Raw genomic sequence first — 14967 nt, 5'->3', positions numbered from 1 at the left:
CGTGCCTGCTGCTAGCATGTGCTTGTTCTAAATGAAAATTAGCATGTTCTTTGATTTCCAATTTTGACTTCTAATGATTCACTTCCTGCTAAAGCGCCCCCTGGTGGTTGAGGAAAAAACCCACAGAAAAACCGCGTGGTTCAAAGCGTGGGGGAAAAAGTAGCAGCTTATAGACCGAAAAATACAGTATTAGCAAAGTGAAGACAAAACAGATATTGACTCATATTTCTTTTGGTAATAATAAGAAGCCGTTCAGTGATTTATAAACTAACAGCAGTATTTATCCCTGAGCTACATGGAGCCAGTGTAAGGACTTTAGATCTGGGGTGATGTTCTGTACCTTCCTGGTTTTAGTCAGAACGCCAGCAGCAGCGTTCTGGATTAGCTGCAGCTGGAGGATTGATTTTTTTTAGGCAGATTACTGTTGCAATAATCAATGTGACTAAAGATGAACACATGGATGAGTTTCTCTTGCTGAGACATTAGTCCTCTAATCCTGGAATAAAAATTACTTAAGACTCACCTATGTCCCAGGTTTCACTGGTTTCTATTTCCTTGCGGCCGATCATGTACCAGATGCAGGCCATCCAGTGCGCCAGCAGGGCAAAAACAGACATCAGTAAGGTCAGCACCATGGCGCTGTACTGAGAGTAACGGTCGAGCTTCTGAAGAAGCCGAAGGAGACGCAGAAGACGGACCGTCTTCAGGAGGTGCACTAAAGAGGTCTAAACAGAGAACGGCAATTTGAAAACGTCAGTTCCTCTTGATTATACCACTTGATTGGCACGGATTAACTGTAGGTCTGCAAAAATGTGGTTGTACTCACCACTGTGATGTTGAAGGCATAGAGTAGGTCAAAGGGCAAGGCGGCCACCAAGTCCACAAAGAACCAAGTGGTGGCATAGTGAATGCAAATGGAGCGAGACTCGTACACCACCTGACCCGACTGGCTCACATAGGTGGTACGAAAGTTCAGGATAATGTCTGGAATTATAAAATCACCCCAAAAACTGACAGCCATGTCATGGTGATTCTTAAAACATTAATAGAAAATCAAGATGCAGTTGTGGATGGGGTTTGGTCCATTCAAAGAAAGAGCAACAGCTGGGATATAATGTGAATTTAAACCCTGTCGTTTAAGAAATAACCAGTCAAATATGGAAAATATTCTGTTAGCACAACCTCTGCTCCAGGTAATCCTGCAAGTTTTTTGTCTGGACTCTTGCCAAACAATTATAAAACTTTAATTTTCTTTAGGTGAAGCAGTTCTTTCAAGATTTTAATGCTTGAACCCTGTGTTATACTCAAAAACTAAAAATTACATTCATGTCAAATTGTACAGACTAAATGTACAATTAGAGAGTTGGAAAATCATTTTTCATGATAAAAATATTGGATCTTATGGTTTTCAGAACCTCTTCTTTTTAGAAATTATACAAAAAAATTTGAACTTAAACAAATCCTGAAATTCTCCAACTTTCTAATCACCGTTTTCCAGCTCTTACCAGTAATGAACAGCATTTCCACTAAGATGTCACTGACGATGGTGGAGCGGGACGCAGGGATGGAGTCGTCGTGTGGGGAGAAGCTGACGTTGTAGGGTACGGTGACGGCCACGTAGAAGGTAGCCAGCAGGATGAGCCAGTCCCACAGCGCCTTGGATACGCTGTAGTGGAGCAGGATGAAGCGCGACTTCTGCACCGCCGCCACCTTGTACTCTGGCACTGAAGGCTTGTCCACCATTGTCTGTATGGCAGCAGGAGTACACCACTTTTAAATTGTTTGTACTGCAGCATGTAAAGGTACGGGGTTGAAAAATTAAAGATTGATAGGATGATAGGAAAACTAATTATGTTTAATTTTTTTTTTTTGGCCAGTGTTTACAGATTGTGTTCTTGCTTAAAGTTCTTATTATGTAAAAGTTCAACTCATCCTCTGCTTTCCAGTGAAGCTTCAAATGACAGCTTTTAATAATCACCGCTGCTTCTTCCTTTACGAAGCAAACTGGATTTAAATTTCCTCTGGGACAAATAACCCCAAAGAATCCATCTAGTCTGGATAAAACCCATATTTTCCCTGTCAAGCGTTCTCATTTCAGTGTAAACACTGTTGATATTACTTGACTCATTTACAGTATTGCTTTCTCAGACTGGAGCATGCCTCTCTCTGCTTGTCACCTATCTGAAGAGCGAAGAGGCGGTAGATTGGTTACTGGGAGCTCTGGCATTTAATGAAGATGTAGCTGCACCTACAGCATCTAGGAGAGCCGGCTCTAGACAGTTTGGAGCGCTGATGGGTTCAGCATTGATTCATTTAAAGATTTCTAAAATAAATCAAGCTGCATTGCAGCTTCACAGTAGCTACAGTAGCATTATTAGGCAACTGTGGCTTTTTAGTTGATTTAAAAGTGGTCACAGGGTGCTGGGCGGTCGGCTGTACAAACAGACAAGGATGCTAACCAGACTGGAAAGCAGCCGTCAATCATAATGACTGTCGGGCCTCGGTGTAACCGCGGATTAGAAGTGAACAATTTTTAAAAGCTAAAAAAAAAACTAACGTTCATCCGCGTCTAACCGCTAGTAACCATAGAAACAATGCCGCGCCGTGATGTAGCCTAGCATGTATGGAAAAACTGGTTAGCCTCTCGTCTTTTGTACGTTTTTAATGCTGCTCCGGTTTAAGGGGAAACGCCATTTATGACACAGTGACATAAATCATGTGGCGTGAATTCAGGAAAAGTCTGTAATTTTTAATCCACACGTCAGGAGGAAGAAGGTATGGGTCGGTTTCCGCCGCGTATGAGCACCAACCAGGTGTGTTACGTTCACAGACAAATTAGCTTGACTCGAATAAGTAGAAGCCACGAATAAACTGTCAAAAACAACTTGGGAAAACAATTTCAACACTTCTGTCTCTCACTTCCAACGTCCATCATGGCGCCTCTAATGATTAAGTGACGTACTTGCAAAGGGTCAATAAACAAAATGTTAACTTCCGCTAAACTTTCCATATTACTGTTGGCTTGCTGAAATGGTAATTTTACAAACTTAGTTTCCTGCTGTCAGTTATACAGTGCAAATGTTACATGTAAGTAATTGCTTCAGGAAAAGGGAAAATGTTATGTCTTGTTATTGCATGAAAAGGACAGCAGGGGGAGCTCTGACTATGTATAAGATAAGATGTGGTATGAAGAAGAAGAAGAAGAAGAAGAGAGTAAAGAGAGAACTGAAGATGAGCTACGTGTGATGCCTGCTTATTCCACTATTTCAACATAGCACACCACAACAGGTCAATGAACAAAATGTTAACTTACGCTTATAAAGAAAAACAGAACATGTTAGCTAACTGTTGCTTGTAGGTTCTTGTAGCAGTGCTCTCTCTGAAGACCTCCTTCAGATTTAATAATTGGTCTAACTAAAGTAAAATCCTTGAAGTGAAGTGTAGAGCCACACAACTAAAGCTGTTTCTGTTGAAGTGGATAACAATGAGGCTTGTTTGGTGAAGGTAAATATCTAATACTATATTAGCTACTTGAATTTTAAGCTTAATTTGTTAATTATACAAAACGCAGACAGAACCCTTGACAAGCTGCATAAATGAATAACTTAACATCCAGATGGTCACAAGGGGGAGGGCTGCAACTATTAATGATAATCAGATGGACACTGCAGTGCCAACATTTTGCAGAAACCGACCATTTAAATGTCAACACCCTCTCCTGTGCACTGACTGCCGATTGTTGAGTAAAGCAGCAACTGAAGTGAAAACGAACAGTGATGTCAGGAGTAATCTCTGAGAGACAGCCATCCATACAGACGGTGATAAGCCCCTTAAAAGTCTACGCTGAAACGCCATAAAATGACAGAAAAAGGACTGTGGTCAGTCAAGAGGAAACTTATTACAATTAAAGGGCTTGATCATTTCATACACGGCTGAGCTTTATCCCGCCAAGTATCAGATGGCAGAGTTTAGTTCGGAGGAAGGGAATCATTTTTGGGGAAAGGAGAGAAAAGTCTCAAATGTACCCATGTTAAAATGGAAGGTTTTTGTGATGCAAAAAATGACATCAGAATAAATATTTTCAAACTTTAAAATGACATATGGACAAATATCTTGTGTAATCTAATAGACAAACAATCCCCGCCCGTCATGAATTATAGTAAATTTCTTAAATCTGTGTTCTTGTAGGGTCTTCTTGTTTACATCCTTATTATATCCAAAATGTGCAGAGAAGTTGCACTGGATCAGAATTATCTCAATAAACAAGAGCTGGTTCGTATCTAGTTACATTCACTCAATTACACTTACTTGAGTAGTTTTATTATGAGGCATTTCTACTCTTACTTGAGGAAAATTTCTGGATTTTCTTATGAAAAACAAACATGTTATAACCAAAAATTCGCCAAACACAGACACACACACTTGCAGTTTTTGTTAAAGTTTTTTGTTGAAAGAAACTGATTTGGAAAAAAAGACGTTTTTGCCTGATTTTTGTTTTTGTTATAAGAATTATTGTCATTTACATTCAAAATTCCCACTTTATATTTTGGTCCATCTGATTATGCAATTTTTATATATCAAATAATTTATAATTTGATCAGTTATTCAGTACTTGAGTAGACTTTTTACCACATACGTTTTTACTCCTACTTGAGTAATTTCTTAGACTGCTACTTTTTACTTTTTACTTGAGTTGAAGTAGTGCTACTTTTACTTGAGTACAGTTTTTGGATACTCTACCCACATCTGCAATGTACACATGTAAAGGTCAGGAGAAAGTAACAAAAAAGACTCAAGCATTTTAAATTTTGCTACAGGCCTGGGAACTTTTCAGATAATAGAGCTGACCAAGTTTAGCTGGGAGGAAGAAAAGGTGACAGCCTTGAAAGTGTGGAGAGCGAACAACAAAAATAAATAAATAAAAAGCTATCTAGACAAGAATGTGGCCACTTCTGGACACTCGAGTTGAGTAACAGCGAAACGGGGAGATGAAATCTTAACCTAGAAGCTGCTGAGGTGGTTTGGAGAAAAATTGACTGATTCTATTTCAGTAACCTCCACATCGTTCTCCCTTTCTTCTAAAATAAGAAATGCAGTGAAGAGGTGAAACGCTCCACTGTCTTCCACTGCCGGGACATGCAATAATGCATGTCAGTTATAAATCCGACCTGCTGCCTAAAGCTTTGCGATTCAGCTCCATTTCATGTGTGCTAAGGTATTTACTGAGGACAAAAATGCGATCTTTGATGAGGACAACTGCAAGGGGAACGTTTCTACAAGTCAGTCCTTTTCTCCTGGTTAACAGAAAAGCATGAAATCCCACAGAGTTCCTTGTCAGTGAGAAATGGCTCGGTTACAGCTGCTGATAACTCACAGGCTGACAGCATTCAAACAGAAACAAAAAAAAAACACATGTCAGCACCTTGGTAAGCAGGTTTCATCGAAAGAAAAAGTGCTGAACATTTTTTGTAAAGGTTATGTGACAGAACAGGAAGGATTTCTATTTGTAAATTAGCTTTACACCTCAGCTTCTCTTTCTGTTGATCTGTTAACGGCTTTAGCACCGCTTAAGGATGCGTGAGCGTGACTATGAGTATTCCTAAATGGCTTTTTTCCTCGCCTTTTGAGACTCGGGGAGCAAAAATATATATTATTTATAAGATAGTCTTGGAAGGATTGGAATGATTCAGCATTGCCAGGATATAAAAATACTCTCTGGTGCAACACAGACCAGGGGTGTCAAACTCTCCATCTCTTAGATGAGTTCCCGGTCCAGCACACCTGAATCAAATTCACTGAATTACCTTCTCCGTGTGCAGTCAGGTGTGGCAGATTGATGCTAATGACCTAATTATGTGATTCAGGTGTACTAAAGCAGAGATATATTTAAAAAGTTGTAGAAGGCTGACCTTGGAGAGCTGGACTTCAACTGTCCATTGCAAACTTTGTCAATATTTCACTAATGTGAAGAAGGAAAAAAAATATAATGTTGCAATTACTGTGTTTATATGAAATAAGAAACAGTTAAAATTACATGTGAATAAGCCATCTTCTTCATCTTTTCCTCCACTTGTAACATCACGACTCGTGTGAGGCAAAAAAAAAGTTTCCATTGCAGTTTTGCCAAAAACACCAACCACCTCATCCCAGCGCAAAAACTATTCTTCGAGAAACATGAGTTGTTTTTCCAATGTATTTTCTTCGTAATTAATTAGTTTGCACAACTTTATGGTAAAGGTAAATGTATGTACTATGGGGAGTTGCCCAGGGTGTTATGAGAAAGAGGGTCAAAAATCACCCCAAGGAAAAAAAAAAAGCCTCGTGTGTGAGTTTAGCCCTGAGGACGTTTTCAACTGGTTTTACAGATGTGCATTTAATAGTTATTTGTAGGCCTGTCACGGTAACAAATTTTGCTGGATGAAAATTGTTCCAGAACTTATTGCGATAAACGATAATATTGTTGTTTTGAGACCATTTCTAAGTAATATAACGGTAATGGCAAAATAATAATGCAAGAACACATTCTCAAAGATCAGCCAACTTTAAATTCTAGTGAACATTTAACACTGAAACTGGAGGATATTTTAAATATCCAAAATAAATAAATAAAACAACAAATAAAATGAATTTGAAGTCTTTGTAAACAACATTGTCCTAAAAAAAAGAGCTAGTTGAGACCAAAGCACCAAACTGAAAACTTTTATCATCCAGTTTTTGGTAGAAAGTGAAAAAAGCAGATAAACGATAAATCAGGCCAATGGAAATTATTGAGTATGTTTTAATTTATCATGCGATGAATTGATTTATTGATTATTGTGACATGCCTAGTTATTTGGTATCCCAATGTGTGTTAGCATGCTCTGCTTTCTGCTAGCAAGACTAACATTTTCTACACGGCTATTTTGCACTTTATAAAATTTTATAAAAAGAAAAATATTTTCTTTTTTGCATTACAAAAACACAATTTGCATTGTGGCGAGAATAAGAGAATAAGAGGGACACAGCAAAATTAAGAATATTAAAGGGAAAAATGACACTGGACATTATGACTTTTGTCCGAGTGTAGAAACTGTAAACCATGTTATCTTGGACTGTTGTAAATACTCAGCTGAAAGGAAACCAAATGGCAACTGAAGTTCCTAGCAGATGAGCAAAAGTATTTAACACAAAGTGTTTTGATTGTGATAAAAGAGAAAAAGGAAAAAAAAAATAGGTAGATGAGTTGCAGTAAATATTTGGAGGAAGAAAAGATCCAGAGGGATGAGGCAAGAAAGTTATTAGGTTAGTTTGACAGATGGAAAGCGTAGCTTAGCAGAGGAAGAGAAATGTAGCAGCAGGGGAAAATAAGCATGACAGATAAGAGGAAAAATCAAACAGAGATTTCCTTTACCAACAAGATCGCCTTCAGTAGCAGATACACACAACTCAATATCCTGCCAGGAGGAGCGTGATTTAAACCTAAACACACAGAGCATGCAGGCAGGGGGTGAAATAAAGGGAACCTTAATGAATCTTAAAAATAAAGACGCTGCGGGGCTAGGAGCCAAAATCAATCCAGAGAAACATCCAATTACATTCAAACATGGAGCAGAGAGAAACCAAGCTAGAAGAACAAAAAATAAACAGGTAGAGGTTTATGTTGAACTGGTTAGGAAGAAGGAAACTAGATAATGTACAGAGTTAAACTATGGGGGAATAACTGTCGATAGTAGCCTCACAGGGACGCCCACTAGGAGGAAACAAACGCACCCAGTGTAACACTTTCATTCTATTGGCTGAGCGGTTGCTAGGCGACGGTACTTTTTTGTTCCAAGCAGACAAGTTTTGAGCTTGAGGAGAAAGGTTTGAGAAAGGAGTGAATATTTGAGAGAGAGCAGAAGTTTTGTGTGAAAGCATTACAAGTTTTGAGAAGAAAGACGTGAAATCCTGCTTTCAGACTGAAAATGTGCACTCAGAAAAATCCCCCCATAACAAATGGCCTGAATAACCTGAAAAACAGCAGAAAAAAAAAGATCTGATTAAATGTTCGCAGGATGTTTTAACCAAACATTTATAAATAATTATGCAACCTGTTTTGAACAACAGCCATATATAAATATAAATTTTTCCTACTATTATATAGAAATAACCAGCAAACAGCTAAATTAGGCATAACCACTATTTTCTTTCACTTTAAAGTGACGTTTTTAATTTAAACAAGCAAAACAAGCAGTCGTTGAAAATAACAAAAGCCTTCCAGTTTCCCCCATTGTTTGATATATTTTAGTTTATAAAACCACTGTTTTCCTAATTTTTTTATTCAAATGTCCTGATTTTATTTGCAGTGAGCGACATGCAGTATCTTAAATACTATAATTTGACGACTTCTTTGTTATTCTGTATTTTCTGCTGCTGCTGTGTGATTTATATTTTCTTTAGGTTAAATCACCACCTGAGGTGTTTGTTGTTTCTCTGCCACCCTTCTGTTGCTCATAAAGTTGTAATTTGCATTAAATAGCTTGGAAAAATATAACTACTACCCCCGTGGAAGTTTTTAAAATATAATAAATGCTGTGGGAAAGAATAAATTGGAGAGCAAAAGTGAGATTAAGAGACAGCTGAGAGCAGGTTATGAACACATTACGCCCTGGATTGCATAGCATAAAAATATCTAAAGGGTGTAAGAGTGCTGGAATAAAATCTGAAAATAAAAACGTTGTGAATCTCAGAGTAAGCAGATGTTCTCTCTTCAAGGAAATGCGGGGCAAATCTCATCTTCTGGCTGTTGTGACTGTTTTTCCAAATACTGTTGAAACAGATGGTGGTTCTGCATGCATGATGCTTGGAAGTTTATTCACATTTTGTGTTAGATTGTTGGGCGTTTAACATACAAATCAGATTCTGAGTGGATTTTACCCAGCAGACATTTGGGGTACCTCAAGGTTTGATATGAGGACCCATTCTCTTTTTAATCACAACCCAAAGAATAAAATCCTGGATACAAGCAACTAAATTAGTTTTTAGTCTTTATAATTTTATTTTAGAAAGACTTTGCTTTCCAAACAGACTTTTAACTAAATAAAGTAACGCAGTTATAACACATTTTCAGTTTTCCAGCATTATGTCTGTTTTTTATGTTTTTGCTTTGAAATACTTGTTTGATTTTGTCTGTGATATATAAATAAACACACCTTAATTAGACAAATATATTTAAATCCCATCTCTAACTGTGCAGGGGAGATTTAAATACAAAACAGGCCCTTAAAGTTTAAGTATATAAACTGCTGAAAACTTTAGCTTTTAAAAACAAAAGCAAAAGAAACAAAACTAAAAAAATTAAAAAAGGTAAACAGATAATCCACCTAAAACCTCATATTTATTTATTTATCTACTTATTTTTCATTTATCTATTTATTTTTTATTTATATAGCTTTTTATTTATCTAACTATATTTATCTATTTATTTTATTTACATGTATTTATTTACCTCTATATGTCTATTATTTATGTATTTATCTCTATGTATATTCATTATTTATGTATTTATTTATTTTATTTTTATCTATGCATCTCTACATATCAATTTATTTATTTCTGTATTTATTTATTTATCTATTATTTATTTATTCTTGTTCTGTGTTTCTATGAGAGTTGCTATTTCTTTAAATTTTGTTGTTTTATTCATGCACAAAGACAAAAAAAATCAGATTTTGATTGTCAGCATCAACACCACAAAATAATCTATGTTTGAGATTAATTATATTTTTTGAATTAGCAGTGGATTAACCCAGAAGAAACTGACTCATAAATAAATGCCTACTTTATGATATTTAATACATCTCTGGATTTAGAAATTACACTAGCACAAATAAAAAATAATCTTGATTATTCATATGCATCATTTAGTTGAATATTTCATCCAGAAATCGATCGGAGCTGAACAAACCTTGATCTCTGTTAAAATTATAAAATTTTCTTATTTTATTTAACAGGTAAAATAATCTCCCTATAACACTTTGTTCCCTTTTTATCCAATATTCAAATACTGACTACCAAAATTAGTTACATAAATGTTTCACAAATCTGCTTCCTGTTTTTGTTTGGTCCCAAAGACTTTTAATTACTTTACGCTCTTTTGTGAAGCACAGAGTTTATTGGATTGTCTGAAAATGGTGCTCAGAGAGAAAAACTCTGTCTTTTGTCCTGAAAACTGCTTAAAAAGGAGCACATCTTTATCACACAAGGTCTCCTTGTAGACTTCGGCTGCCGCCTGTTTTGTAAAACAACTTCAAAAACTTCACATTTCATACGTTTCATTTTCTGTGCCTGAGGCATTTAAAGGATAAGTCTGCATTGCAGGCCGGTCATTTTAGCTCAAACATTTTTAAATTCTCAGTTGGATCTAAAGTGAATGAAAATGATTTGTAATAATAATCCTCCTTTTGCAGCAGGTACTGAGAAATGTAACTAAATTTTAACTAAAATCTTAATTTGATTTCACAATTTCAATGGGAAAATATTCACAGTTGGAATCAAAACTGCAGTTTTTTTATGCAAAAAGTTGTTTGCAGATGACAGTTTATGTGTTTGTGAGGTTAGATTTATTCACTGCCACAACTCCTTGGTAAAAAATGTTTTTTTTTTTTTCTTATTTTAAAAAGTCTGTGCAGATCAACAGAGTAATAAATCTGTAAGCCTGAGTAAGTAAACTCACTCCGCTCAGGTTGACGTCTCTCTTGCCTCCTCTGGAGAATCGGCTGGTCAGCTGGTACAACATGGTGCGTCCGTGTTTCCTGGCCTCGCGGAAGTGAGAGCTGCTCTTCCTCCTGTACCTGTTGTCTTCTGAAAGAGTTGGAAATAAAAATTAAATCTATGATGAGAATTACATTTTAGATTTTTCCTGCTGTTGCTCACAAATAAAGCCTTTGGGATTTGTTTGACTTTCAGTCAAATCCCTGTTAGGAAACAGTGGAAGGATTTGAAGTACAATGTGTGATAAAATAAAAGCAGGTGGTTAATTGAATTATTATTATTTTTTTTATCTTACCACCCCTCTTGCTGCTGTGATGCCCCTTCCCATAGCTGTCAGTGATGTCCTTGAATGAGAAGAGGAAGAGAACCATTTCGCCCTTTTCGTTTTTTATGGGCACAATATCCAGCAGACACCAGAAGGCCACACCTAAAGCAAATCAGAAAAATTCATTTAGTGCAAGTATTTGTTTTCCCAAGTTGGTCAACAAAAGGGAACTCTTCATTAGTTAAGAATAAGCAGCTCTTAAATGTAGTACCGTATTTTTCGGACTATAAGCCGCTACTTTTTTCCTATGTTTTGAACCATGCTGTGGATTTTTCTTCAACCACCAGGGGGCTCCTTAGCAAGAAGTGAATCATTGGAAGTCAAAATTGGAAATCAAAGAAGAAAGTGCTAATTTTCATTTAGAACAAGCACATGCTAGCAGCAGGTACGACGGAGAAATTTCTTCAAACTCATATGATGCAGCTTTTAAGTTGAGGGCTATCGATCTGGCAGTACAGGAGGGAAATAGTAAACTAAGCGTGAACGAAACCATGGTTCGGCTTTGGAGACGGAGGGCAGCGTCCTTAATATATCCAGCAGGATTATTAAGACGCTGCCCTCTGCTGGGTCCTTATGGAAAACCGACAGCGGCGGAGATACCAGCGGCTTATATGTACGTTTCCATTAATTTTATTTATTTTTATTTTTTATTTTTAATTTGTAGGTGCGGCTTCTAGTTAGGTGCGCTCTATAGTCCGGAAAATGCGGTATATAATGAATTTTTGTTTCTATTTCTAAAATCAGGACATCTATGACAAAAAGGCCTCTTTATACTTACAATAAGTTAATGATTGATTGAGTAATCTAACTCATAGCAGTACACCTGAGCTTTTTTTACTTGAATAAGTTTCTCAAAATTGGTCACAAACATTGGGTCTAATTGACTGCTGCCCCAGCATTACATGACATCAAGTTATAGCAAATGATAAAAAGTCACATTTAACATCATATATTTATAATCTGGAGAGACAGAGAAAGACAGCGATTAAAAGGTTTTATTGACATGAATGAATTAAAGTTCTTTGGCGCTCTGACCCGGCGGAAGACATTGTGTTGTGAAATGCAATGAGCTTGGATGCTGATTAGGGATGTCTTCCCAACCCCTCCCCTGGGCCCGTACACTGGTGGCAGAGCTCAGCTGGAGACCGGATGGCGCCATGGATGAAGGTCCTTTAAAGCGGGAGCTTGATTGGTGATTGGCGAAGACGGGGCATTGTCCGATGCTGATAGGCTGACGGCAGATGATGCGGTGATTGGATGATGTAGGTGAGGCTGAAGAGTCTTCCAGTTTGAATTTACGCCAAGGCTTCATTAGTGCAAATAAAAATTTCTTATAAATATTTTTAACTTTGCATCACAAAATATGTGATTTTGATTAGAAAAAGCCACAAAAACAATCACAAAATCCTGGTGGGACAGCTATTTATTAATATTTTAATAGTTAAATGAGTTTTATCAATACATCCTGGAAGAACTGGCCCTTTAAGAGCATTCAGATTTTTTATATGGCCCAAAATGAAACTGAGTTTGGCTCCCCTGTTTTAAAGAATCAGGCACAAAGTGATCGAATTAACAGGTTCACAGAGGGAAGGAGTTCCTAAAGATCCAATACATCACCAGGATCCAGTTTGGTCATTAATGTGGAGAAATGATGCTCTGCTGCAACGCAGATGTTTTATATCTCTTGTAGTGCTTCTGGTGTGTTTGTTTATGTGTAAGAAAACACTATAGATTGCTGTGTTTGTGCAAAAAATGAAGATCTGTCAGTCTGCAGCACACAGCGAGCGTCACAAACATCTGCTCTGCTGTCTTTGATCTGCTCTGCTTCTCCATTCTCCAACAAGAACGCTTTAATGGTTGGTTTAAATTATTTTAAGGACTTTTAGAAGATTAGAAGAGAAGGCACTTAGCTACAGTGGATATTTTGCAACCCATTAGCGCACCTCACATTTTGAGGCAGCAGGTTTCTGTTGAACATGTATAATCCTGTGTGCCACTCATTGAGGCTTAACACGACTATGGTATATGCTCTCTGCTCATGCATGACACCATGTTTTCAGCTCAAGACTTCCCAAAGGATTAGCAAAATCTCAGCAGGAATGGAGTTCAGATCAAGACAGAACAGAAAGCCTTTGTTCTGTAGTCAAAAAGCTTGATCAGCAGGAGGAAAACAAGTGGAAACTCTTATTTATACGAGATCTTTAATTCCCTTCAGCACTTCTTCCAGTTGCTAATAAGAATCTGATTCTCATTTTCTCCATCATCTGATTGTTTTGTGCTGATAATTATGGATATTCTCTCCAAAGGATCACTGTTAAGAGATCCTGCATTCATAATTCAAACAAACCGTTAAAACGGTCTTGTCTAAAAATAAATGTCCTCTTCATGATGCAGAGAGCAAAAATGAATCATGCCTGAACAGGGCAGTTAGAGAAACGATGATGGAGACGATACCTGCTTGAAATTTAGCTTAAAAACATTTAATTAATTTCTTTATATTTTGCTTCCAAGTTGCCATATTTTTATAAAATCTTTTCTATCCTATTGATCTAAACTAAGCTGATAAACAGCCTTAGTACACTCAACGGCTACCTTGCTAGAACCGGGTTGTACCCCCTTTTGCCTTCAGAACTGCCTTAATCCTTCGTGGCAGAGATTCAACAAGGTACTGGACACATTCCTCAGAGAGTCTGGTCCATATCGACATGATAGCATCACGTAGTTGCTGCAGATTTGTTGGCTGCACATCCATGATGCGATTCTCCCGTTCCACCGCATCCTAAAGGTTTTCTATTAGATCGAGATCTGGAGACTGTGGAGGCCAGTCGAGTCCAGTGAACTCTGAGATGATTTTCTCTTTATGACATGTCGCCTTATCCTGCTGGAAGTAGCCATCAGAAGATGGGTACACTTTGGCATAAAGGGATGGATATGGTCAGCAACAATACTCAGGTAGGCTGTGGCGTTGACACGATGCTCGGTTGGTACGGATGGGCCCAAAGTGTGCCAGGAAAATCTCCCCTACACCATTGATAGAAAGCAGGATAGATCCAAGCTTTCTTCTTGTTGACGCCAAATTCTGACCCAACTATCCGAATGTCGCAGCAGAAATCGAGACTCATCAGACCAGGCAACGTTTTTCCAATATTCTATTGTCCAATTTTGGTGACTCTGTGCAAACCGTAGCCTCAGTTTCCTGTTCTTAGCTGACATGAGTGGCACCCGGTGTGGTCTTCTGCTGTTGTAGCCCAGCTGCCTCAAGGTTTGACGTATTGTGGGTTCAGAGATGCTCTTCTGCGTGCCTCGGTTGTAACGAGTGTTTATTTGAGTTACTGTTGCCGTTCCTTCAGCTCAAACCAGTCTGGCCATTCTCCTCTGACCTCTGGCATCAACAAGGCGTTTGTGCCCACAGAACTGCCACTCACTGGATATTTTCTCTTTTTGAGACCATTCCTTGTAAACTCTAGAGATGGTTGTGTGTGAAAATCCCAGTATTTGAGCAGTTTCTGAAATAGACCAACAACCATGTAGATCCCAATGAAGTCTGTCTCCATGCAGAATTTAAAAATCTGCATCTCTTTATCCTGTTTCTAAGCACTCACCGTTCTTTTTGTAGAAGTGGACTTCAGTCTGGTACTCTTCCCGTCCCTCCAGAGCCTTCTCTATCTGCTGGGCCACATGTTCGCAGGTGTCAGCGCCGTGCAGGAAGCGACAGGTGCAATTCTTCTGCATCACCTCGGTGCGAGTGAAGCCCGTCAGCTCACAGAAGCCATCAGAGCAGTAAACGATGGGGTAGCCGCGGTGGCCCTGGGCATTACCCAACAAGAAATTACTGTCTGTGAAGGGAACATGAGAAAGTAAGGAGGAGTAAGAAAAGAAAACATTTCTTTATGTTTCGACTGGTGTCAGTT

The 14967-nt window shown here is 38.0% G+C and overlaps 1 protein-coding gene across 2 annotated transcripts in view; it reads right to left on the bottom strand.

Moving 5' to 3' along the window:
* The window catches only part of kcnh4b (potassium voltage-gated channel, subfamily H (eag-related), member 4b), a 47140-nt gene that overhangs the window by 20332 nt on the left and 11841 nt on the right, over positions 1-14967 (bottom strand). For both annotated transcript variants that reach the window (XM_016663779.1, XM_016663778.1), the window contains exons 2-7: positions 14659-14892; positions 11027-11158; positions 10694-10821; positions 1506-1746; positions 827-984; positions 524-725 (exon numbers count right to left, since the gene is read on the bottom strand). In XM_016663779.1, coding sequence (XP_016519265.1) covers positions 524-725; positions 827-984; positions 1506-1746; positions 10694-10821; positions 11027-11158; positions 14659-14892 — 1095 coding nt within the window. The remainder of the gene's footprint in view (positions 1-523; positions 726-826; positions 985-1505; positions 1747-10693; positions 10822-11026; positions 11159-14658; positions 14893-14967) is intronic.

Source organism: Poecilia formosa, unplaced genomic scaffold (genome assembly GCF_000485575.1).
Source record: "Poecilia formosa unplaced genomic scaffold, Poecilia_formosa-5.1.2 Scaffold444, whole genome shotgun sequence".
Classification (NCBI taxonomy): Eukaryota; Metazoa; Chordata; class Actinopteri; order Cyprinodontiformes; family Poeciliidae; genus Poecilia; species Poecilia formosa.
The sequence above is the reverse complement of the archived record's forward strand: the minus strand, read 5'-3'. Positions and strand labels throughout refer to the sequence as shown.